Here is a 27,486-nt window from a genome sequence, read left to right as displayed (position 1 = left end):
ATGGTCTCAGTCCAAACCAAACAGACACTTATATATTTATATGAGCTGAAGACTCAAGTGAGTTTTTCTGATCGAAATTTGTCAGTTGTCTGTCGTCGTTGTTGTAAACTTTTCGATCACGTTTCATATTCTTGTCCAGAACCACTGAACCAATTTCAACCAAAATTGCCACAATGGAAAATTTCATTTTAAAAAAGCCCCCCCCCCCCCTCGCCCATGTTTGTTGTTGTTGCAGTATGATCAATTCCTTCCACAGTCTTGCATTTCAATTTTTCCTTAATTCTCCGAAAGAGAAAGCCCCCCCCCCCTCCTAGGTATTTTTCCTTTTCTCTTTTTTTTTTGGACAAAAAATTTCAATTCAATTTCAATTGAAAAACGATGCTACATACCTTCATTTTATTCATGTCACAATGAATGCACGTACATGTAATAGAGAGAGAGGGAGGGAGATTTACATTTCGCTGATACGTTTTAATAAACACGATGCTGCAATGCATAAAAAATTATATAAATTAAAATAATTCATAATCATGTACATTCTTTATAATAATTTTTACACTGTATTGGATTGATCGTTTTGCTTTCTAATAATCATCAAGGTATACTACATGTTGTAAGTATTTATTTATCACGGGGGGGGGGGGTAAACGGATTAAAAAGTTTTAAGAGGGGGACCTAGGACCTAGAGGTAATACTGGACTGAAAAATTGTACTGGGAATCTTGTTAGCATTCAGTGTATACGGCCCCTTAATCTACCCACCATTTACTAATATTATGTTATGTTTCAACATAAAGTGAAAGTTATCTAGTGAAATTAGTGTGTAGATGCATGTTTCATAATTTAGTTTTTCTTTAACAGTGTTGATTTAAAAAGAAAAGATCCGGCATCCCTTGCTAATACTCATGTCCTATAGTAAAAGCTTTTTGTCATTATATATTTACTTACCTAAAACCGGTTATCTCGACAGCTTTTGGTATTCACAACATGCAAAGCATACGTTATATATAGAGAGATATAGCCGTACTTTATGTATTTTTTGTGTCAGTTTTAGCCCTGCGTATGTACATGCCTTGTAGCGAGTCTGAGGGTTGAACTGAAAATTACAAGCATTTCACTTACCTTAACTGTTGTTCGGTATACCATATATGCAGCAAAATGTAAATCTATGAGATCCCATTTGTGCTACAAACAATGTGCATTTAAAGGGAACAGTCCGTAATTTTGCCCGACTAAGTACAGGTATTTCACGTTTTAAACATACTTCTTCTTGTATAAAAATTCTCCATGCTAAAGTAATGACTTAAATTAGAGAATGGAGATTTATTTATCTATGAAAAAATGTTTTTAAACAATTATAATATTGATCCAATTATAAGCTGAAAACTTCGATTCACGTCATACTTTAGTCAGTGAATCCAGATTGAGTTTTCTATAACGATCATTAGGCAAGACCGCCAACATCTTAGAGTGTTTTTCAGCAGCAAACAAAGTTCATACCATCAGTAATACGAGGCCCACGGGTCACAACGCTCACCCGAGTAAGTATGACCCTTAAGTTCTTCATCAGCATTCTTTTTCATACATTTTCTTATGTAAAACTTTATTATAGACCCACCCTACCCCCCGGGGGGGGGGGGGGTCATGACTTGAACAAATTTGAATCTACACTACCTGCAGATAGTTCCATAAAATATGACAAATCATGGCTTTGCTGTTCTTGAGAAGAAGATTTTAAAAGATATTTCATATATATATATATATGTCTATGCATAACTTTGATCCCCTGTTGTAGCCCCACCCTACCCCCGGTGGTCATGATTTGAACAAACTTGAATCTACATTACACGAGGATGCTTCTGTATTAATATGACTATTAATTAACTGTTCTTAATTTCTTATATATTCCTAAGTAAAAAAAATTATCCCCCTGTTGTGGCCCCATCCTACCCCCGAGGATCATGATATGAACAAATTTGAATCTACACAACCTGAGGATGCTTCTATATCAATATGATTACATTTAATAATAGTTTTGCTATTCTTGAGAAGAAGATTTTAAAAATTTCAAAAGATTTTTTCCGATATATTCCTATGTAAAACTTTGATCCCCTGTTGTGGCCCCGCCCTCCCCCCGGGGGTCATGATATGAACAAACTTGAGCTTTCACATAACTTTCATCTTTTCTGGCCCAGTGGTTCTTGAATAGATGCTTTTTAAACAAGAGATCCAGGGACCACAATGCTCACCTGAACAACTATGGCCCTTCTTCTTCATCGACAGATTCTTTTTCCTACATATTCTTATGTAAAACTTTGATCACTTTCCTATTCCCTGGTGTGGTCCCACCTTTCCGACAGGGGGCATGATTCGAACAGTCTTGAATCTACACTACCTGAGGATGCTTCTGTATTAATATGACTTATCATAGCTTTGCTGTTCTTGCGAGGGTTTGTTTTTAGGATATTTCCTATATATAATTTCCTGTGTAAAACTTTGAATTGATTTGAATCGAAAATATTTTATTGACAAAATAATAAGACACAAGATTTATAAATTAGGTAGTCTTCTCCTTAACCTCGCATGCTCACTCTTCTTATCTATTAATCATGTTAAACTTCGATCCCCTGTTGTGGCCCCGCCCTACCCCCAGGGATCAAGATTTGAACAAACTTGAATCCACACTACATGAGGATGTTTCTGTATTAATATGACTATTCATGGTTTTGCTGTTCTTGAGAAAAAGATTTGTCTTATATATTCCTATGTAAAACTTTGATCTCCTGTTGTGGCCCCGCCCTTCCTCCAGAGAGTCATGAATTCATGATTTAGACAAACTTGAATCTACACTACATGAAGATCCTTCTATATTAATAGAACTAAACATGGCTTTGCCGGTGTTGAGAATTTTTTTTTAAAAAAAAAGGTCTTTCCTATATATTATAATGTATAACTTTGAATCCTGTTGACCCCGCCCTACCCCCAGGGTCATGATTTGAACAATCTTTAATCTACATTACCTGAGGATGCTTCCATATTACATGACTAATAATGACTTTGCTATATTCTTGAGAAGAAGATTTTTAAAGATTTATCCTATATATTCCTATGTAAAACTTTGACCCCTGTTCTGGCCCCGCCCTACCCCCGGGGGTCGTGATAGAGAGAGAGAGAGTGATATGGGTTTTTTTAATCTAATTTCCTATCTTAATTTTCCCCCAAAAAATACGTAAAAAATAATTAACTTCTATTGTCCAGGTTCATGATATGTCAACATTGAATTCATGCAACCCATTCTCAATCCCACGAGAATATGTGACCTTCACCTACTTCTACGTAAACAAAAGTTTTGCTCGACGGAACTTCAAAGGAATACAGAGCTCATCCAAGAGGCAGGGTAAGATAGTTTGCAAAGAACAGCAAGATTGGGCAGTTGTGCATTTAAAATAGAAAAAAAATGAAATATCTGTTTTACTTGTTTGATGTAAATAATTGTCACTAAGATGCAAACATAGAGCATATCTAAACCGAAAGTAGAAATATTTGTGTTCGTTATAAATGATTTGAACGAGTTTACGGGCACTTGAAGTTAATGTAAACATATACATGTATTTAAAAAATATGTATACATGCACATACTCTATATTTACATTAACTGAGTTTAGGCCACTTTCAAAATCTGGTTCACATGCATGCATGTACATTTGATGGAACAATCTGTATTCACTGGTCAAGCCCTCGCCACAAACCGGGTCCGTAAGACAATATCATTTTAACGATAGAATATTCTATCTAATTTGATATAAATATATCCATATTTTTTTGTCAACGTAGGAAATCATCTTAGTTCCTCATCATGTGGAATTTCATTTTTTTTTAAATAAACGAAATATAAAAACATACATACATGTCAGCTATACAGACATGGACTGTTTTTGGAAAAATACAAGCGGTGAAGGAAATGCAGTTATTTACCATGAGTAAAAGGGGTAACTTTGCAAACTTGTTTTGATACTTGCTCAGAAGGTTTATCCGAAATGTATTTTAACTGCTACGTACTATTTTTCCTTGTTGTGCATTTTAAATGTTAAATTTAAGTAGGTCAACGATTAAATTAAAACAGATAAAACGTACAGAGAGAGAGAGAGATGTTTTAAGCAGCATATATATTATTACTTATGAATACTACTGTAAAAAAATGACTTGGAATTTAGCATTGAATAAGAAAATTCAGGACTTGTACTTATTATCTTATGTACAAATAGATTAGCTGTGAAATAGGTCATTACAAAGTGCTTGTCTATCAATGAGAAAACAATGAACAGTTACTTCATCTGCAATCTTTTAAACAGCTAGCCAGTATATTGTACGCATATACTGAAAGTGCATCGCACGTACATTTTGCATGCATGGCCACTATAAAATTCGAACTCTAAACTGCTATTCCACCGAGTTCAGTATTGCTTATTAAATAAAGACTGTTCACATTCAATGAAAAAAAGTCAAAAGACCGACTTATCAAGGATTTTATTTTTTGGATAGGAAATGTACTTCGTTAGTGGGTAGTAACAGAGAAAAAATCTAATAGTTGGGAAAAAATAAAGAAACTCAAGGTTTGAAAAGCGATGTCCAGATTTTTTTGCATTTGTTATGCATATGTGCACTTTTACATTTTATGCGTATTAAAACTTGCAATGTATACAAAACCACGGATACTGGAGGTTTTATACATGCGCGCACTATACATTTACAATAACTTCCAGTGTCCGTGTACAAAGCTATAACCAAAAATCACATTTTTGGGATTAAAAAAATAACTTGGTTCACAGCATGAAATAATTTAGCTTGATAACGATCGAGGATGAGCCGACACATTTTGCTGATCAGTGTTGTACAAAGTATTTAATTACATATAGTCTGCATTATGTATGTATTACTAATTAAGTTAAGATTATTAATTAATAAAAGGCTAGTGCCGACACGGTACAAGAGTGAAATCACGGAGAGAGCATTTTTTTTCCTCAAGTTCAAATTATTTCTTTGTGCCATACGACACTCAAGAGTACAAATTATATGTAATTTCTAAATATTTACAGTATAAGTATTACAGGGTATGGTAATTTTAGAATGAGCATAATAAATAAGTAACTAATTAGCAGGTACATAGAACATGTTATATCAGCTAGTAATTGTTATTTTGAAACTTTTAAAATTGCAATAATTCATTTGCCCAATGGGGGCTTGGCATAAATAACTTCCAAGAAGTTCCTTTACATTTTATACGCTTAAAAGTTGGAATTTCCAAACACTAGGTTTCTTATAGTAAATTTTTCCAAATACTATAGTCCTTCAATCTGAGGTCAGGGTAAAAGAAGACAATCTAGTATAACATGAAATTCATCTTCAATCACATTTTTTGAACACATTTCACAAAATCTATATTTCCTAAGCTCGTTAACACATCTATCAGGTTCAATATTCAGATTATGTGCAGAAAGCCCATTTCCTGCAATATGCATTTTGAAATAAATTTGATAGGTTTACGTAAGTACTATTGTACATCAAATTTTTGGCATTCTATTAATTGCACAGCTGTTTTTCCCTTCTCATGCCTTTATTCAGTATACACATGCATTCATATGTCTCAACTATTATGCAACAGCCAAAATTGACGTTTCCATCAATATTTCTTTGTATAAATCATTTATGTAGGTGTTTTTCAAATAATTACCCCCCTTTTCTGTTTGGAAGCCATCGCTAATGGATTTCCTGGTTACATGTGGTACACATATATTTTTATTTATTACATAGAGCTTTAAAACATTCATGAAAATTTCCTTCTTCCTCATTTTGTATGATAAAAACCATTCCGAGAGCAAAAGGCAATTTAAGGATATAGATGTGAGATAATTATTAACGACAAATGGAACTACAGGAATGGGTAAATTAGTAGTTGTGACGGCACATATTGTCGCCCCTGCACATATTGTCGCTGGCGATCTATATGAGTAAATTTGTACTGCAAATATTGTTAACCATTTTGCAGAGGAATAAAAGGCGTTTTTGCGGCATATATTGTCGTCGACAACAATATTTGCCGAATGGACGACAATATGTGTATAGTGCAATTTTCTACATAAATAATGTCGCCAGCGACAAAAAGTGCTTGGGCGTCAATATGTGCCGTCACAGTCAGTAGCTTTGTAGTTTTTATTGGGGCATGTAATATTTTGAAACATTTATGGATGGGTTAGAGAGATGTTTTAATGCAAAAATATTATTACTTATCGAATGAATAATTAAATAAAACACGTAAGGATTTTTATGCTCATAATCGTTCTTTCCCATAATTAAAAACTGGTTGGTAAGATCTTGCAATCCGTCTCCTCAGGAATTTTAAATTTTTAAGGAAGCTCTAAACACTGTACACTAAAGAGTTCTATTTATAGGGTAGATTTATGCAGTTAGAGTGATCTGCCCTTTAGAAGTAACATGGAAAAATTGCTATTTACAGTTAATTACACAATTTGTAATACATTAAAACATTTTTATCATTAATTTAGACTAAGAATAAGTAATTGAATTCATTATTTCCATTTATATTCCAAATATAAGTAAACAACAATGATATCTGTTCACGAGTAGTCCACATTTGTTATTATTTTTCCTGCGGAAATAAAGCAGGCACCATATGTTGAAAATGAATTAATTAGTCTCAATTTGTACACCTTTATGTATTTTTCTAAAGTCCAAAATGCACTTTTTTGTTTAGAGCTACCTTAATTGCGGTGAATAACTTAAAAATGCAAAACGAAGTTTTAGAATACACGCGGATCCCCTTAGAGAAAAACCGTTTTCAATATAGTATTCAACTATTCATCCCATGAAAAATTCTGGATCCGCAGGGATTCTATTTTCCTTTAATCTTTACTGAAGTTTGATCCCAGATTCATGTGAGATCTATGCATATCAGAAATAAATCATGAAGTCATTTGATTTTACTTGTAGATGAGTCGTCAGCCAGGATCTTACATAAGCAGGTATCAGAATATCAAAATATTGTTAGATACATCAAAAGAAGACAAGGCGAAACGGAATGAAGGCTACAAACAGCTTAAAGAACTGGAAGACCGAGCCCTCGAATATCAGAGAGAGTCCAGGGTACACACCTATGATAAATACATGTACATCGTAAAAATTAAATGAAACTGGTTCTAAATATCGAGAACAAAATTAATGGAATTTTTCTGCATTTTAGCGTAAACTTACAGTCATAATCCAAAAGAAATATCCTTTCTTTGCATAATGCAGCCTTTATAATGCAAATTGTTTGACAGGGTCAGTTTGTTCTAAATATCTGTATTATATTTGAAATGCACGTATTATTTATTATGTAGTAATACAACACAGTCTAGATGCTATTCCTTCTGTATTGTATTTTAGAATATGGACAGTCTGAACGTGCCGGAGTCCTATAAAGCTGAGGCATGTGAGAAATTCCAGATCCTCAGTCAGCTGATCGTCCATGGTCACAATGTGTTTGACCACGCCCTGGACGAATTTAAAACTCTTATTCTGCTGTACGCGGCTCAGAGCAAACGTCATGGCGAGGTAACCGCATTGCTTTCTCTAATTTTGGGTTGAAAGAAAAACTGGTTTTTTATGATTGGATTTTTAACAATATGTGCATGTATTAAAAATATCTTTACGTTTTAAATTTCTTAGTTTCAGGTAAAGAAGGAATTATGTAATTTATAAGGAAAGTACACACATGTAATTAAGATTTTCTGGTGAGACAGGGTAACGGTATATCATATCGCTGCAATAATGTAGCCTTCCCACCATAAGCAAGATTTTCTCAAATTAATATCTTTTTGTCGCAAAAAAATCTGGAAAACATGATTCTGTAGGATCACCAAAGTCTCATAGCTACAAAATATTGTAACCCAAGTTTGTCACTGAGTTTGATATTAATAGTTACTTGCTTATATGCATGTTTTTGTCATCAAAATCTGTCTATCGTCCATATACAGTAAATATGATTTTCCTTAACATTTCTGAATAAACATGTCATCGTCCACATGGCATAGCGCAATCATTGTTTTGTCAGCGATGCTTTATATATCTAAGGAAATGGATTTGAAGGAGACATAGTAAGTTCCGTTTAATATTTGTGATTGAATTTTTCTGAAGCATAATTGCAGGATTCGATTAGAAAGTTTTTGATTTTTTAATCACAGAATAAGACTGCAGTTTATGCAAATAAAAATGTTAAATAAATTCATGGAATGCATCTTCATTCTATTAGCATGCTTGAATATATTCCAGTTATGAATTATGGAATGCATATTCCAGAAAAAAAACTTTACCTAACACATATCTACTGTTTAACCCATATTATCCCAGTGGCTTGTGAAATTGTAAAGGCAATGAGTTGAATATTCAAGAAAAATTAACATTTTGCCAGATTGCTGCTGAAAAACAATAACTAAGACATGCGTATAGAATGTTACAGGATCGAAAACGATATATTCCAAAGCCCACAGTTTATATCATATTCATGTACATGTATTTTTGTGGCATGGTATTTGGCTCTGGAATTGAGTTTTGCTTACATGAAAAAAATATACACTGTAATGGTTCGAAAACAATTTTTAACTAAATGTTAAACTAAATGAATTAATTTATTTAAAAAAATTATTATGCTTGCAGTTTGGGTTTTCCAAATAATAGGTAAATACAAGTATCGCAGAATAATTGTAAAATGCTTGTCATTTGCACAATGACATAGGAAAGTACGAAAGCCTATTAGTATAATGTAAAAAAAAAAAAAAAAAAAAAAAAAAAAAAAAAAAAAAAAAAAAAAAAAAAAAAAAAAAACCAACTTACTGGTAATTACGAGAAAATTATCTCGTATTTACGAGAAAACTATCTCGTATTCCGAGATAATTTTCTCGTAGTCATGAGAAAAGATCTTTTTATTTCAAAGAAAGATTGCGTAATTGTAATTAAGATAATTTTTTCACAACATTACGGGAAAATATCTGCTAATTACGAGAAAATATCTCGTAATTACCAGAGAAATATCTCGTAAGTGCGAAATAATATATACAAAATGGTCCCATGATATATCGCTATAAGATTTTTCTCCTTTCTTTTTTTATGCCGTTTTATATCATATACGCATTTTCCATCTGGAAAACGCAATCATTCTATCAACTTTCTACTATCAGTGGCGAATAAAACGGGCCATGGGGACAAGTGTCTCCCTAAAACAATTTCATGTACTTAGATAGGCACGAACAAAGATGTAATACTTGAAGTCTAGATAAAAATGATCTTTGAAATTAAAATTCTAAATTGATCTCCCCGAGGTAGGGACCTCTACCCACCCGAAACACCTCAGTGATGTATGCTTCAGTCATGTATTATTTGTTAAAAATAAACTAAGTAAGCGTTGATCGACTCATGTAAAAACATTGTTAGAATGTATATAAGAGAGACCAAAATTAAAAGACTTCATTCAAACTCTATGTACCAAAATACAGTTTTACTATGCTAATTATTTTGCAAGTATAATATTTTTTTTAAGAACGAAGAAACGTCAAGGGGCTTCGAGGGACTGAACTCAATGAGTCTAAAGGCGGTTTGTGACACAGGTACTTGTTGACAGGACCCCCCCCCCCCCCTCGGGTCAAAAAATATTTTTATGCCTTTTTTCATAGATTATTCTTCTGGTACACATTTACAATGTATTCCAAATAAAAAATCCAAAAAATAACGCAGAATTAACGTTTTACTAAAAAATCATACCCATGGTATTATAAAAGTTCAGTTCAGCAATCAGGTATTAGAAACAATGCAAAATCCATGGGCGCAACGTCCATGCGATAAGCAGAATGTTGGGGATTCGTAGAAGTTGATAGCCAAAATGTCAATCCTTCCATTCTTATAAAATTGCTACCACTTGAACACTTTGGTACTAGATGCGTGTAGGCAATCCCCAGCATCATCTAAACACATTTTAGTCTCTTTCGGGCATTTTCCTGTCTGCACACATAACTTCTCCTAAATAGCTCGATGCTCCAAGACGTTCAATGGCGTTACCACTATTTGCTTTGTTTTTACGCATCGATCAGCTATAATTAGCGATAAAACAATCATTACTACTCCAATTTAGTTCAAATTTTCGCCAAATGACGATTCATGAATATTTTAGCGACAGGTGAAATATCAAAATCTTTACGTGCTACAACAGTGCAATTTTTGATTTAAAAAATGTCTCCGTAATGTAAAGGTGCCAAAAAAGTAGCATGCTCCGTGTAGCATGCTTTATCTAAAATTTTTTTAAAGATAATAGGAAAACCCCAAATCTTTTCATATTAATTGGAAAATGTGTATATTTTTATCTGCAGAGTTTTACTGCTTTCATGCAAATAGCCCGCTCACAATAGAACTTGTCCGCGAACTTTTCTAACTTCCTCGGTTACCGCAGAATTTCTTTGTTTTGAAGTACAAAGGATTAACAAATTTTGATAAAATTATTCACCTGGTATATTTTCCCATTTATCAAATCTATAATCACATTTTTTTCTCGTATTAACGAAATCTTTTTTCGTTATTACGAGATCTTTTCCGAGTTTCCTCGTAATTACGAGATAATTATATTGTAATAACGAGATAGTCGTGTGTTATTTTTTTATGGCCCCTTGATCAATCATTCGGTGGCATATTGATTTTAATTTTCCGTTCGTCTGTCTGTCTGTTTGCCTGCTAATCTGTTTGTCCGCAAAAAAACTTTAACATTGACCATAACCTTTGAATGGATGGCGCTAGGGCTTTTATATTTCACACGTGTATTCCTTTTGACAAGACCTTTCTTTTGGTACCAACATATTTGACCTCTTGACTTTGGAGTTCGGTCTACTTTTGAAAAAAAAACTTTAACCTTTGCTATAACTTTTGAACGGTTGGTGCTAGGGCTTTTATACTTCATTTCCATATTCCATGTAACCAGACCTTTCTTTGGGTACCAAAATTTTTGACATTTTGGCATTCACCTAGGAGTTTGACCTACTTTTGAAAAACTTTAACCATGGCCAAAACGTTTGAGAGGTTGGTGCTAGTACTTTCAAATTTCTTGCATTCCTTGTGACAAGATCTTTCTTTGATTGCCAACATTTTTGACCTCCTGACCTTGACCTTTGGGTTTGACCTACATTTGTAAAAATGTTAACCTTGCCTGTAACTTTTGAACGGTTGGTCCTAGGGCTTTCATATTTCACTTATATACATATATGTATTCGTTGTTAAAAGACCTTTCCTCTTGAACCAATATTTTTTACCTCATGACCTTGACCGTTGAGTATGATCTACTTTTGAAAAAACTTTAACTTTGACCATATTTTCTGAATGTTTGGTGCTAGAGCTTTCATATTTCACATGTGTATTCCTTGTGACAAGACCTTTCTTTGAATACCAGCATTTCTGAACTCTTGACCTTGGAGTTTGACGTGCATTTGAAAAACCTTGGGCTGCCAGACGGGGCCATCAGTGTTCCACAAACACATCTTGTTTTACTTGATACTAATAAGCTTTCGTTGGAAAAATCTCATACATACCCGTATAAAAAAAACTCGAAGACTTCATACCTCAGTAAAATGTTTTTCACTCTTCAAAGGTTCCCAAGAAGAAGGTTAACAAAAGAGAGAAGATAGAAGCGGTGCTGAATCGCGTAAAGGAAGACAACGACACGACCGCCCGCAGGTACAGGTACGCGGAGAGTGACTACAAGGACTTACTGATCATTGAAAAGAAATGGCTTAAAGAAACACAGAGAGACCCACAGGCCAAAGAACTAGACCTTATGGTAAACATGGTGTTTCTTATTTTCCAATAAATTTCAATTTTATATACATATATATTTATTAAAAAGGCGTACATCTGGTAATTTATTTTTGAAAAGATTTTTATGACGACATTTAGGATCCTAGAGATGCCACGATTGACGATAGTCGCTACAAGCATTTGAAAAATTTCATACAAGAGGAAGTGAATGAGAATCCAGAAAACGCCGACTCCAAGAAGGAACTGGATGATCTTCTACTCGCGGAGAGGAAATATTTCACACTTCATCCAGAGGAGGAGAAGGTACTGGAGGAGGAAATAAATCTTAAATAAAGTCCGAAATTTTATATTTGATACATTATATACTAGTATATATATATATATATATATATATATATATATATATATATATATATATATATATATATATATATATATATATTCAATAAAATATTTTTCCTTGGTATAGGGATAAAATAAAATCCAAATTTAAATAAAAAACTAAAACTTTAATCTATATATAGCGCTTTCGCCCCATCAGTAGATGAGCCCGCATGGGGCGAAAGCTCTATAGATTAAAGTTTTAGTTTTTTATTTAAATTTGGATTATATATATATATATATATATATATATATATATATATATATATATATATATATATATATATATATATATATATATATATATATGTTTAAGTTGTCACTAAACAATGTCATATGATGTGTATAAACTTCAATTCTTGATATTCAACCTGTATAAAATAAAATGCTTTATTTTTAAGGAAAAAGTTTTGAAAACTGATAATATGAAACTGAGGTCTCAAATGGAAAAGTATCAATACATGTATATTTAAAGGAGGATGTTTTGAAAGATGAGATCAGAACTCCGGAAATTGTTCGTAGACCACCCAAAGAGAAGAAAGAAAAAGGGGGAGCCCCTCATCCGCCACACAGGGGAAAAATTCATCGGTCACTCTCCCAAGCCAGTCTGACCAGTGAAGACAGCGAGGATGGAGGCATGAAACCGGTAGTGGACGAGAAGAAAATGGCCGTGTCCATGGAAAGACTAAAAGAAATGGAACAGCGAGAACAGATACACCTTGCCAAGATCGAGGAACTCACCACGAGGTGGGATCAAAGTTCTAGTTAGGATCCCTAATTAGTTACACCTCACATTAAATGTTTATTTCAAGAATGTTAAAGGTATAAAGTATTAGCTATGAGATGAAGATCCTTCTAAATTTATACCCAGGGCTTTTGCTCTGTTATTGGTAATATCTGGACTTTCATGTGGATAAGTTTTCATTGTAACTGACCCGGATGTGGTGTATTAGATATGTACACGTAATACGTAACACATTAAAAAAAATCCAGTTCAGTGTTCTCTTATTACCTTAGGTTAAGCAGCTTTGCCAGTAAACAACTTCTAGAAGGAAATCCCAACATAGCCGACTTGAGCGATGCCAACAGACCTACAAAACTCAGTGAAAAATTTAACAATGTTTACGACAATGAATGGTCAGATGCTTTTGAAGAGTTGCAAGAAACTGGCAAAACTGATGAGGAGATCATTAAACTGTTAATGGAAATCATTATTGTAAGTTGACTACAAATTGTATTGATATTTTAAATAAAGGAACTGCTATTAAAAAGTATGCATTGATTTGATTGTTATTACATGCATTTTAACTGAAATTACAACTTTCCGGAAATAGCACGCAGAAAAATTCACAAAGGATGTCAAAGAACAGCAGCTCCAACGTTTGATGGATAGTATGAGATTCTGCATGGTTCATGTTCAATGGACGATCAAAGATGAGGTAATTCGAAGTATTAAAATTCAACATGAGAACGATTTTTTGTACATTGCAAAAATATTGCTTTGGACTTTAAAAGATCGACATGTGACTCATTTTAATGCGTTTCGATTAAATTATTGGACCATGTTTCTTTGAAGGATGTTCGAGTTGTTGACAAATCCAGGTCTACAAAACACGACCCCCAGAGCTTTGCTTCCATAACTAAGCATGCCAAGGAGTTCCAAAAGGCGTCTGCCAAAGCCTCAGTGCCGTCTCTATGTGTGGTATGTACAAAACCTGAAATTTAATCTGAAAACTGTTATAAATGAGGAGAATAATCTTGCTTTAAGAGAAATAGCAATTTTTTTATTGGACAAAAAATGGTTAATAAAGCAAGTTATACATGAATGTTCTGTTGAATTTGGTACATTTTCGTGATGGGCAAGTTTCATGTGATACCAAGGGATTTGTTTTCATGAGTTATCTTTATTTCGTTTTGTTTTGAGAGTGATTAACAAAATTTATGATAACAAATAAGCAACCACAATTAAGAAATTTTCTAACAATTAAACATAATAGACAAAAAGTGTGAAAAATATATTCAACATACTGAGTATCAGGAGATGTTTTTGAAGTTTAATGTTTATCAATCAAAAATGGTTAAGTTCAAATCGATTTTACATTGAAAATCAAGATATTCATGTTTTGCAGAATGGTTACACATAACAATATTATTATACTTAAAATGCAGTTAAAAATATGGAGAGTCAACAAATGTTTGAAAAAAAATAATTTTGTACACAGATGTTCAAGGAAACATTTATCAAAGAGGGTCGTAAACTGGACTACCAAAAACTTGTGCATGTGGAGCAGTACATAGACAAAGTAGTGGAGTTTGTGTGGCTGATGGTGGTACAGGATCCACCCATGAGTATCTGCTGGCAGAAACAGGGGGAACAGATGGACAAAAAGTCCTACAAGTACTATGAAAAGAAGGGGGACATTGTGAACCTGACAGTCTGGCCTGCTGTCTATCTGTATGATAAAGGACCCCTTGTTAGCAAAGGGTTCATCTGGCCCAAGTGATTTTAAACAGTCACAACTGAGCTTTTATCTCGAACACCAATATCTCCTATGCCAGGAATATGTCGAAGTGATTTACCAGTCCCAACCACTTTTTCTTTATGATTTTTACCCTCTTTATCTCGAATCCTCAGATATATCGATGTTTAACCTCAGTCCCGTTGAGTTCGAGATAATGAGATGCGACTGTAATTGCAAAATTTGCATAATGGTTATAACGCAGAATACATAGTCATTTTCACGTATTGTCTCCACTCTGAAGTTTACGGAAGCGCATTTAGGATCTATCATTGAATTTGATTTAACAAATTGTGGAACTCTTTAAAACGAATTTAATCTGTCACAACAAATTTGTTGAATTCATTGTAACAAATTCAAAAATTTGTTATAACAAATTAAATTTGTTTAAACGAATTTTACAATTCGTTATATCGAATTTATGTATATTTTTCTATAGACCCTAATTGTCAAATTTGATTAAACGAGTTTAATTCGTTATAACAAATGTTAGAATTTGTTCAAACGAATTTAATCTGTTATAGCAATTTCTTGACTTCATTATAACGAATTCAAAAGATTTAATTTATTATAATGAATTCAACAAATTGTTATAACGAATCAAATTCGTTATAACAAATTTGACAATAAGTTATATTGAATACGAAAATATTTTTTAATAGGTCATAAATGGGCTTCCGTTGGAAGTTGGATTTACTGAAAAAAACATACCTGATAAATACCTCAATTGAAGCCAATATTTGCGTCTTCATTTATTTTTTTTATTTCATGTAGAGTTTTTTTCTTTTTTTTTTTGTTTAATTTTGTCTACAGTTTTCTTGATTTTATTTTCATGTAGGTTGATTGGAAGAATGACAGATGAATTTTCTTTATAATTTTCTTATCATTTTTAATTTTAATTATTAATTATTCACTTTTTGCAAATTTTCAGAACTTAGTAATTGATTGCAATACACTGTATTGTAAGTCTGCACTTCTGATACACATGAAATATTTACATCAATATAGTTAAATTAATAATACATGTACATGTATATTAAATATTATATTAATACTGAGTAATAAATTGCAAAAGATCTTATCATTTGACTTATTTTTCAGCTCTTTGAAGTGATTTCAATATTATAAATACAATTTGAAAGAATGAATGTTATAGTATGATTAAAAAATAAAGTGATATAGATTGGTGAAATGTGATATACAACTATTGGAAGTCACTGACACACCCCTGAAATAGGGGTGAATTAAAAAATAATGACCATCAAATTGAAATTTTTTGATAAAATTTAACTACCAATAACTTTTTTTTCACTTACATCATCATATTGTACACGCATTCCAGTTAAATTCCTGAAGTTGCAATAGAATTGCCAATTGCATAAAAAAAAGTTTCAGGATTTTTATTAGTAAACTTTATGTGAAAGAAGAAAACCACCGCATCCTAAAAGACTCTAAAATACATAATCAAAAGAAATTATGGTTTTTATGCTTCAAAATGGTATCAGGGATATAAATGATTAGATCTACACCTTGACTGAGTTTTCTTCTCTTGTATATGTGGAAAAAACGGATTTTTCATTGTTATTTTACATTGTTTTTTCAACTCTAGTTTGAAAAGATTTTATATGAAAGAAATATGAAACAATAAAATTCCCCAAGATCACTTTTTTGTCCATTTAAGTCAATTCTTTAAATCTAAGCCAATAAAGAATTTTGATATACAAGTTTTCTTTAAAAAAAAATACTAGATTTTGAAGTGACCATATGTTACAATACTTCTGACATCTTATATGTATTTTATTTAACATTGTTTTAAAAATTATAACACACAATAACTTATTCTTAGTTTGTAATTCAGTTCGTCATTTTGATATTTTTTTATCATTTACGGCAAGTTTTTAATATTTTCAAGACTTCAAAACATGATTATTTGCAATGTGCAATATATTTACATTGCATTTAAAAAATACAAGTGTATGTGTTAAATGATGAAAACTACTCTCTGAATTGACTGTAAAATGTCTATAATCAGTTGATAGACAAAATGTTTTGAACATCAAATAGCATCAAACATGCAGTAAAATTAAAACCATAAAACACAAAAATTCATGAAGTGTTGGTAACATCAAGTGGTACGAAATACGAATATTTATTGTCCAATACTTCAGAATTAAAACATTTGAAAGTATTTAAACTTGGCTTTATATCTTGAATTATTCCCTATTTACGTCAAAAAACTAGCTAAAATATATATTTAGAAGATAAAATATATATTTTTAGTATATTTTCCTTCACAGGACAAACACTGTAAGCAACTGAGGTCAACCAGAAACATTCTACTTATCAATTTTTTCTTTATATTTATTCATATTTGATCAGCAATAATTTTAACATAATTGTTGCACTCCTGACCAAGAGCATGAGTCTTTAAAGTAGAATTGTGAAGCAAAAAATACATCATAACTTGTTCTGTTGTATCAGTGGAGTTGAGGTTTAATTACTTGAATTTTATAACAATTTTTCAGTGTGTTTAATTTTTTTACATGCTTAAAAAAAATCAAAGAAAAGATGAAAACACATTTGAATTGATAAAATAAAAGAGAAGGATTTTAATAACAAAATTATGAATAATTTAGTACTAAATTATTAAAATAGATCATTATCAATTAAAAAAATATTTCTTGGCATGGATAGAAGTCTTTTCATCATATAACACGTACTCTTGACCATAGAAAGATCTGAAATACAGACAGATCCTGTAATTGATAAATTGTTTTTGTTTTTATTTTCCAAAATAAAATCAGAGATTCATATACTGATAGAAGTTTTTTTTCCATGCTGAGGAGCAAAACATCAAATGTTGCACTCCTGACATTATTGGGTATGCACATATACTTGACTCTCATTAATGCTGCTTGTGATTTATATAACATTTTTAAGTTTTAAATTGTATATGAGTTATTGTTTAACACTTTGAAGAGTCTTTTTTGACTTATTTGTGTTTCAGATATTAAAATCGCTGATTTTTTGGGAACATATTTTTTTGTTGCACTCCTGACATGGTATAACATTTTTTCAACATCAGCCATGACCAGAACTTGGCCAAACAAAAGTTGCTTCAGTCTATATTTAAAGCCAAGTACTTTGAACGTTATCAGGAAAGTCTTTATTTACAACATAAACCATTATTATTTATTTCACAGATTTGCAAAAAATATTGATGTTTCAAAATGTCACAAAAAGTTGTTGCATTCCTGACATTTTTAGCATCATTTTTGGCATAACTTTTTTGTGAATTGAGATATCAATGAGATATTTGTCAGGTATTAAGACACTATCTAAAGACCAGGGATGGGGTCAATTACAATTACTTGCCCAAAACCTTCAATTAAATTACCATTACAAAGATTTTTAAAAAATGTAATTAATTAAATTAAAATTACTTTGCAAAGGTAATTAATCAAATTACAAATTAATTTTTAAGAAAACGTTTAAATAAATTGATTAGAAAGTTCCTTTATATTCATATCAGATTCAGTTACAACACTTTTTATTTACATGTTCATGAAATTTTCAAATATTGTATCCCCTAACCTACATCTATCAGGTTTGAAGATTTTCCTGTCACGTTGAAGATACTTTCCACTGGGGAATTTGTGATAGGAATAAATAGATTCTGATTAGTAGCAAGTTTATTCATGTTTGTACCGTAATTCATTTGTGTTGCAAAATTTGATGTCATTTTAGCTTTTTGATATACGTATTTACGTAAAACAATGGATACGTTTTACCTTGATATTTTCTTTTTCAGCATTCTAACCTATATCTCAAAATGTTGGTACTTGACATATTATGTGTCAAACTATCATTAGGCAAATCAAATATCTATTAAAGTTCAGTGTTAATCTCTGACCTTAGGACACATATTAATACCTGTTAATCACTTCTAAAACAAGATTAGAAGCCATTGGATTAGGTATTTAAATTGCCAATTCATAAACAACTTAATCAAAATTATTTATTTGTACATTACACACACTACACAGAGAGATTATTTTGATTTAAAAGTTTTAAAGAATATTTCAAAAGGGGAATAAGCAATTCATAAAAAGTGGAAATATGCAAATTCCTTTAGAAAATTAACTATCAAAATATTTTGTCCAAAAGATCACTGTTTGACCCACTTTTGCTAAATTTTTTTTTCAGACTTCAACCTTGGCCATAACTTTTGAAAAGTTGGTGCTAGGGCTTTCAAACTTCACATGTGTATACCTTGTGACAAGACCTTCATTTAGATACCAACAACTTTGACCCTTTGACCTTGGAATTTGACCTACTTTTGAAAGACTATAACCTTGGCCATAACTTTTGAACGGTTGGTACTAGGGCTTTCATATTTCACATGACTGTGTATTTCTTGTGAGAAGGTCTTTCCTTGGGCACCAATAATTTTGACATTTGAACTTGACTTTGATGTTTGACTTACTTTTGAAAAACTCTAACCTCTTCCATATCTATTCAATGGTTGCTGCTAGGGTTTTCATATTTCACAGGTATATTCCTCGAGACAAGACCTTACTTTGGGTACCAACATATTTGTTTTACATTTGAGAAAGTTTAACCTTTGTAATGAGTTGCCATACGGGGGCATCAGTGTTTCACAAACACATCTTGTTGGTCTTTTTTTTTTAAATTCACCCATGTAAGAAAGTATTTAAAGGGAGCTGAAAATGCATTTTTTTTTTAAATTATGTTTCAGGTTTTAGCCATAACGTTTGTAACCAGAAAATCAAGCAATGTTGCTTCTCTGCAAATTTTTTAATATTCTACTTTTGCAAAGATAGCATGGAAAATCCTCGAAAGCTACTGAAATTGTAGGCATTTGTATAAGTATTTTACTTTATTAATAATGCAACCTGCAAAACAGAAGTTTTAAAATACACGATCTTGATATGAAAAATAATTAGGTATTGTGTTTTTTAGGGAAGCTCTGTCATATTGTAAATTTATATTTATTCCAAATATTTTTTAAATGCATTTTTGTGTTATGTCAGCTCAGTGTAGTCCCATTTCCTTTTGAAAATTGATATGTTTAACTTTAGTAACTAGTATGGCGTATATATATATATTTATTTAAAAATCCCATTATAACAGTCATTACAGTTTTTGAATTACCAATCGCTTTTCACTAGCTATAAAATAATTAATATCAGGTCAAGTTCCTTTGGTTCATTAGGGCAATACAGGTGTGTTTTGTTTATTAATTATATAAAGAATATTCCAAATAGAAGACGACCAAAAATAACCTTAAGAAACAATAACGTAAGGTGGAATGTCAATACATGTCTTAAGAGGAATCGATGTCGTGTGTTTCTCTTTTTTTATCTTCACCATTTGCTTTCTTCCAGGTAAATTAAATAATAATTTGTTCAATTTTTCATTGCCATTTTCTTGTTAGTGTGTTAAGTTGAGGATAAATACGTAGTGTTTACATAACGTATAAAAATTACTTATTAATTAAAAGTATATATAGCTTTGCGTACTATTTAAATACATGTTTTTTTCCGCAAATTAGTCGCATTGTCACAATGTGATATTGTTTAACGAGGCAACAATTTACATTTTAAAAGTGATAGTTTATTAAATTTTTATTTGACTAATTAAAAACATAATTCACAGATAATATGTGGTAGGACTTGAATATACTTTTGGCTGGAAAAATAACAATTTCCAAGTGGCTTTAGTGGTTTCTTGCCATTTGCAGCCGTTTTTGTATCCGTTCTTTTGAAAGCAGTAGCTTTTTGCAGAAAAGTATCTCATTTTACTCCTTCATATAACTTTTTTGGAATTGCTGTTTTACTTAAGTGCGATATCATTTCATTTTACAATCCTTTCCTTCAACTCTTGCAAGAAATTGTCGACGTCTTTCCTGCGATGCTAAATTCTTGAAGATTTTCTCTTGACTATGGGTGACTTTTTTCCCCTCGCATACACACAGACAACGTACAGCTCCTGTAACTTGTATTTTCTGCACATTTACATGACTCCATCAAGATGATAACAGTATTTTTCATCTGTTCAACTGCTTTCCATGTTAAAAAGCTGGCATTTTTCAGTGTCACTTTCTGAAATCTAGCTTCAAGAGAGATCCGTCCTACTGCAGAATAACAAAGTTTCAAACCGTAAATTTAAAAGAAGTTTCTTCATTATCCTACCTTTTGCCATGGTTTCCATCCGCAGCTGTGTCTCCTTTCAGCGCTACATTTTGACAAAACCAAGACGAGTATGGTAAATTAGCAAAATATTTAGAAAAATACTCACCTTTAAGAAGGCGATTTAAAAATTTCAACTAAATAGTATCAAAGAAAACTCGAAAAAGGGCGTGTACCCTTGACTTGAGATATCAGATACGTCTTAGGGTTATTTTGTCGAACTTAAGTTAGATAATCAATGTTTATTATTATTATTAGAAGAATATGACCATAATTTGTGGAGGGAAAAAAAACATGTGAGCTTAAAAAGTGCACGGAGCTGTATATATCACAGGTATTACCCGTTTCATTTGGACTGCAGTTGACCATTAGAGGCAAAAGCTGGAATTCAATGGAACTGGTAAACATGAAAATTTGCAGCATGCTGAAAAAAAGTTGCTGCATGACAGTCCAATAGCCTTTTTCTATCTAGGTTATTCTGAAGGACAACAAAAATCAGAAAATTAGATTTCCTTTATTGATAAATTTAAAACTTTATTATAATCACAATAAAACCCATTGAGAAACCATCAATTATAAAATAATCATTAAAAAGAGATTCTTTTATACCTTTGAATCGTCAATATTAAAAACAAACATTAAAGGTCAATATTTAAGATAAAATAGCCATTACCAATTAATTTTGTGCAAACAGCTTTCCGATGCAAGGTTTCCTTTAAATGTGATCGACCTCACTAGATTTTTTTTATTTGTTGGCAACATTATCAAATCCTCTTCGGTATACTTCATTGTCAATATCAGTATTTGTTTGAGAGCGCTCAGATTTGTTGGGTGATTATACAAGTAAAACTGGATAAAGATATGCAGTATACAACAATATTCTTGGGTACCATTAATTTCTGCATAGGTTAGTCGTTTTTATTTATATTAAATTACATTATCATTTTTAGCAATATTTATGAAAGGCTCAGGAGGCAATTTTCATGGTCACCAAATTTTGGCGAGCCATTGCTTTCAATTTTGTCTGTCGATGTGCTATTTGAGCCGTGCGTAAACTTTGATATTTTTATCAGCTTCTTTTCTGAAACCACAGAACCGATATTTCTCAACTTTTATTGTAGTGAAAGGCAAAAAAAATGTGAATTCGTGATCGCTGTTTATGAACTTTTTGCAAGACATAAATTCAATATGTGTTCTATAACAGTTTATGTGTCTTCCATATACCCTCAGTCATGGATGCATGGTCTAAAGTTGGACAAAATGGATCACAAATTTCAATACTAGTAATCGAAAAATACAATAAATCTCTTTCCTTTAGACACCAAGCAGACAGAATGCTTGGTTAAGTACAATGAGCTGTGATCCCTACTATTAATTTTGATATTCATGTCGGAGAGGGGCTATGTTTGAAAAAAAAAATTGATCTAAAGAATTCAAAAATTTTAGTTGAATTGCTTATACGCTTATTCTATACAATGAGTCCTTTTAGAATACAAAATACATTTCCATGGCTTTGGTGCTCATCCAGAGCTAGGTCTATAAGTTTGATGTTTTAAAAAGTCGCCCGCGTGGCGCAGTGGTTAGAACGTTCGCTCTAGAGTCGCGGAGTAAGGAGTTGATCCTTGCGTCGCGGGTTCGAATCCCACTGTGGGACGAGGAGACCGGTCCTTTGGATGAGACCGTATAAACCGAGGTCCCGTGTCGCAGTAGGTGCTTGCACGAAGATCCCTCACTGCTCAATGGCCCTGAGTGCCGAGTATAGGTCAAAATTTGCAGCTCTCCACTGCCTAGTGGTGGCGTCTCCATATGAGTGAAAAATTCTCGAGAGGGACGTTAAACAATAAACAAACAAAAATCTTGAAAAATATTCTTCTCTACCCATGAAATTTATAGATAGATTGCTTGCATACTTATTTAGAGCAATGGGCTTTTCTACAAATAATTCTTCCTTTGCTTGAGGGGATAGGTTGGTCACATATTTAAAATACTGAAAATCATTTATAATGAAACAATTTTTTTAGTTTTACTTTTAGCTTTTTTTTCACGTCTGCACATAGAAATGATGGATGGGGTTACTCTGGGTCATTGGGTCCAAGGACATTATCTTGCTTAAAGCTGCGCAAAAACTTCAGAAACTTTTATGTCGGGTTGATAATATCTTCACCATGAGTTGGTCTAATCAATATCTTTTCTTGGATTATAATTGAAAGCTGCAGGTTAAAACGTGTTTCTTCTTTTTCTGAAAATAGAATTGTATGTCTCTGCCGCAACTAAAATCAATAAGGTTGAAATGTTCCTATTTTCATGCTACTGAAAAAATAGGTTGTGATACAAGGGTATCAACAATCTGGTTTGAAGTCAACATTTCGCAAATTCTATGGTGGATACAATGACCTTATTTGTATATACATTCTGTTCTTAGGTCGAATGTAGACTGACGTTTTTTTATACAAATTGTTAGACAATTATTTTCATACTGAATTGTCAACGGATTTCTCTATTTACCCGATCATGAAAAGGAGCTCACAGCGGGTGTGACCGATCGACAGGGGATGCTTTCTCCTCCATGGCACCTGATCCCACCTCAGGGATTTTGGTTTGCTCAGCTCTCAATTTGTATTGTTTAATTGTACTTTTGGGCATGATTATTGTTCGTTATCTTCACATTTCATCTACACCATCTTGACGAAGAGTTCCACTGTGATTATTTTAGGTGCCCTATACTGCAGGCAAGTTGGGAGGAATTTCAGTTCTTGGGGACACAATCGAACAAAAATTCATTGACAAGCCAAAAGAAAAAAAAAAAAACAGACAAAAAGGGCACAAAATAATTTTAGCATTTACCCCTCCTGGTTCCTATAGGCCTGTATTGAAAAGTTTCTTTTTCTATAAATATATGTTTCGACAGAAATGGACAATAGATTCACGAAGAAACATAAAGCATACTTGGCATAAAAGCACACTCAACTGCTACATATTGTCAGATCTAAACCGCTAACAAGGTCAAGATCACTGAATATGAGGATGGCATTTTTATCTACGCTATAGATTTGTAACAAAGATACCCTGCTAATGAGCTAGTGACATACAGGAGGCTTATTTGAAGGAAATGTGCTTTAAAAAGAAAAGACTTGTAATATGATATCAAAGTAACAGTTAAGGACCATGGGACCTTCTGTTTTATTAAGTGCCACAAAATGTTTTGACAAAAGTTATTTTACATACGTGCACGTAAATTGTGCCATTACTGGTGACCTTTTTGTGCTAAAAATAAAAGTTTTGATATTGAAATGAATGCAATGTAAATGTTATATACTTTCAAATCTATGATTTCCTTTTACAATATATAATAAATTTGACTAATAAGTGTCACCCCTTTTCGTGAATTAAGACACAATACTGCCAATTTTTGCGAAAGATAATTTAAACCCAAAATATCAGTCAGCTGACCAGTTAAACAATTAGTAAACTACAACACACATACAGACTGCAAAATATTGACCTGTTTGCGTTCAATTTGTTTGTTTAGACTCCAGGGTAAACCTTTGATAATTTTGGAATGGAATAAGATAATTTGAATTTATTGAATCAAAGGATGAATATTTGTATGTCATTAATTGATTTTAACGAACAGGATATTCCAAACAAAGAGAAACATTAGCTATAAGCTAACATTTCAGGCACTGACAATGAACTAAAAATATCACACAAGATTTGCATTGAACTATGATAAATGAATCTCAAACCTGAATTCCTTTCAGCTCCCAATGCAAGTCAAGTTAAAATGATTTTTTGACATAAATTAATTGGGTCTCACCAATTTGAAATTGAACCAATCTTTATTTACATAAAAGTGTCTGGACAGAACAAATCAAAACAAAACGGGACACAACTAAAAATATGTAAATAATAAATAAAAGTAAGCCGAAGTGTTTAAGATTGTTTCATGCAGCTCTTTTCATTGTGAGATCCTGTATCAAAGTGATATTTATTTTTCGTATTTTTTCTTACAAATGTAGTGCGATGTTTCATATTCAAACAAACGACATTTCAACGACAAATAAAAGAACTGCCCCCAAGTGGGACACACCCTGCTCCTCTTTCTGCTACGAGCTTCCTCGAAAGAGCGGAGTGTTTTCAGGCTTGTCACTTCACTTCTGGATGTCAGTCAGTGCGATTTGACAGCGGTTTATGCCAGCTATACGATTCCTCAGATCTTGGACAAAATGGAGATGATATCTTTGTTGTCATTAAAAATGAATCCTATTCAGAAGTCAACGGTATGTTTAAGTATTTTTTTTTGGGGGGGGGGGGGGTTAATTCTATAAAAATGATCGAAAATGTTAATCATAAGATTCGTACTTCGTAAATACATACTTTTATTTCATGTAATTACGTAAAGTTGTAGATTGAATGTTGACTATTCCTACAATTAAAAGAAAAGTGTTCCATTTAAAAGTTTATTTTGTCGCAAATTTTGCATGTCCTTAAGTGCAGTCATCCTTTTATAAAATACAAATAAAAAAAAGAATACAAAGAAGAAAATGATAGAAAACAAATTATGAAGAAAAAAATACGAAAGGACAGCAAAATTTGACATTCTACATGTTGTATTTGTACCTCAGACCATCTAGTTTCCTTGGAAAATTTTTGGAACAGTTTACGCTTTTTTATAAACCGCTTCGCGGTTTATAAAGTGTAAACTGCCCCAAACCAGTTTATACCGTATAAAATGGGTAGCTATTAAATTCATTCCTAATAATTTAACTTTCATTCATTTGGTGTAAGAAAAAAATGATTGTCCTTAAAAATGACTTCAATTTGTACAAAATTTGAATGTAACGTCAGGCGGATCGATATGTTTTTGACGCAAGTCATTGTGACGTAGGCAACCAATTTTATACGATATAAAGTAAATTTTTTATCCAATCAAATACAGCGTTACAACCAGAATTAAATTATTCAAGCATAAATCAATATTTTTTAAAATCTTGAAGTTGCTGATCCAGTACAAAAAGAATGAATTTTATTTTTAAGGTCAAGATCTATTAAATGAAAGGTGCCTTCAGATTTCTCAAATTTGAGAAACAAGTTCTTTAAATGATCCTTTACAAATATAGCTTGGTAAAATTAGGTGTATCGGGACATAATTTTTAGGTAAATTCAACGAAAAAAGATATTCTAAACTGTCATTTTCAATGAAAAAAGAAGGAAGTCAGGTATAAATATGGGAGTTTTTTCCATCTCAGAAAATGGAAATGTATCATTATTGCCGACAGTCTCTCAGAAAACAGTTTTTCATATCTTCTTGACCTCTTCTTTAAAATGATATTAAATTAAAAATAGGTATCGGGGTTACTTTTGACATGATTTCAAATTGAATTTCATGAAAATGCTTCATTTTCTACATAATTCTATTATAGCCGTAAAGTTCGGGAAAAATTAAGTTTAAATCAATTATGACGTCATAATGAATCTAGCACCAAAAAGACAGTCTAAACTCATTTACTAGATCTTGACCTTAATGTTTATAGATTTAACAACCTCTAGATGCACAAGGAATGGTTACATTTACGACAGGACTTTCTCTATATGTTACAAACCGGACATTACTCTAGCCAATAATACATACGCCCACCAGCTGTGTAGTCAGTCCGGGGGTAGACTCATGGTAGTGGACTCATTAGAAAAACAAAACTTGATAGAAAGTATCACATTTCCCACAGGCAGTGAGTATTTTAAACTGTACATATTTCATATTTTCTTTCTTTACAATTTTAACATTAAGCATTTTTCTAGCGTTCTTCAATATTTTCTTTTCAGCTGGTGTCAGCAATTTCCGCATTGACGCATTTAAATCTGGCGGAATATGGAGGTTTGCAGATGGAAGGGTTATAAACTCCTTTTACTGGGGTACTGGGCAACCAGACAAAGGATATACAACAATCTGCATCGATATGATAACACACAAATGGAACGACGTTCATGTAAACTACAACCATGCTATATTATGTGAAAAAGCCTTATAAACGGAAACTGAAATTTTGTCTTTTAAAGAAGAAATTTTTTTTTTTTAAGTTTGATAAGAAAATTGATATAGTATGCTCATGGTGCACTTGAGTTTACATCTTTTCCATGTACTTTGTTTTTAAAATCCACATAATATAATTTTTGTGAAATCTTTTTAAAAGAAAATGCTATGGGGTAAATGACATTACAAAACATTTTCTATTAAAAAAAAAAAAAGAATCGCACTCTTCAAAAATTCACCATTTTTACGCACGCCCTGGAGGAGCTTCATTTTATCTAAATAATCGATGTTGGGGACATCTATAGTTCTAGATTAACTACCGCTTACAATATAACATCCACTTAATTATATTTGAGATTCGATAATTTTCCCCATAATTTTATAATATGATTAATTATAATAATTATGAATAACTTTGAAGAAATAACATGGGTATATTCAAATTATTCTGTAAATTCAGTGACACTTTTGTGAGCATTTTCAATTACTTAACTGCT

The 27,486-nt window shown here is 32.1% G+C and overlaps 2 protein-coding genes across 2 annotated transcripts; both read left to right on the top strand.

The window, feature by feature from the left end:
• The first annotated feature begins 3,354 nt into the window (after positions 1-3,354).
• Positions 3,355-15,072, top strand: LOC133192742 (uncharacterized). Its single transcript, XM_061328755.1, has 10 exons — positions 3,355-3,396; positions 7,008-7,160; positions 7,443-7,610; positions 11,680-11,868; positions 11,985-12,149; positions 12,703-12,974; positions 13,245-13,443; positions 13,562-13,666; positions 13,804-13,929; positions 14,450-15,072. Exons 2-10 carry the CDS (start codon positions 7,008-7,010, stop codon positions 14,729-14,731), a joined length of 1,659 nt encoding a protein of 552 aa, XP_061184739.1. The 5' UTR covers positions 3,355-3,396; the 3' UTR covers positions 14,732-15,072.
• Positions 15,073-24,691: 9,619 nt separating this feature from the next.
• LOC133192360 (uncharacterized) lies at positions 24,692-26,987 on the top strand. The gene is made up of 4 exons (XM_061328376.1): positions 24,692-24,731; positions 24,978-25,238; positions 26,493-26,687; positions 26,782-26,987. The coding sequence occupies exons 1-4, from the start codon at positions 24,692-24,694 to the stop codon at positions 26,985-26,987; spliced, it is 702 nt and encodes a 233-aa protein (XP_061184360.1).
• Positions 26,988-27,486: the final 499 nt, after the last annotated feature.

Source organism: Saccostrea echinata, unplaced genomic scaffold (genome assembly GCF_033153115.1).
Source record: "Saccostrea echinata isolate AGI-Se365-2 ecotype Australia unplaced genomic scaffold, CSIRO_AGI_Sech_v1 ptg000025l, whole genome shotgun sequence".
NCBI classification, from domain to species: domain Eukaryota; kingdom Metazoa; phylum Mollusca; class Bivalvia; order Ostreida; family Ostreidae; genus Saccostrea; species Saccostrea echinata.
Note: the sequence above shows the minus strand (reverse complement) of the source record. Positions and strands in the feature narration are given on the sequence as shown.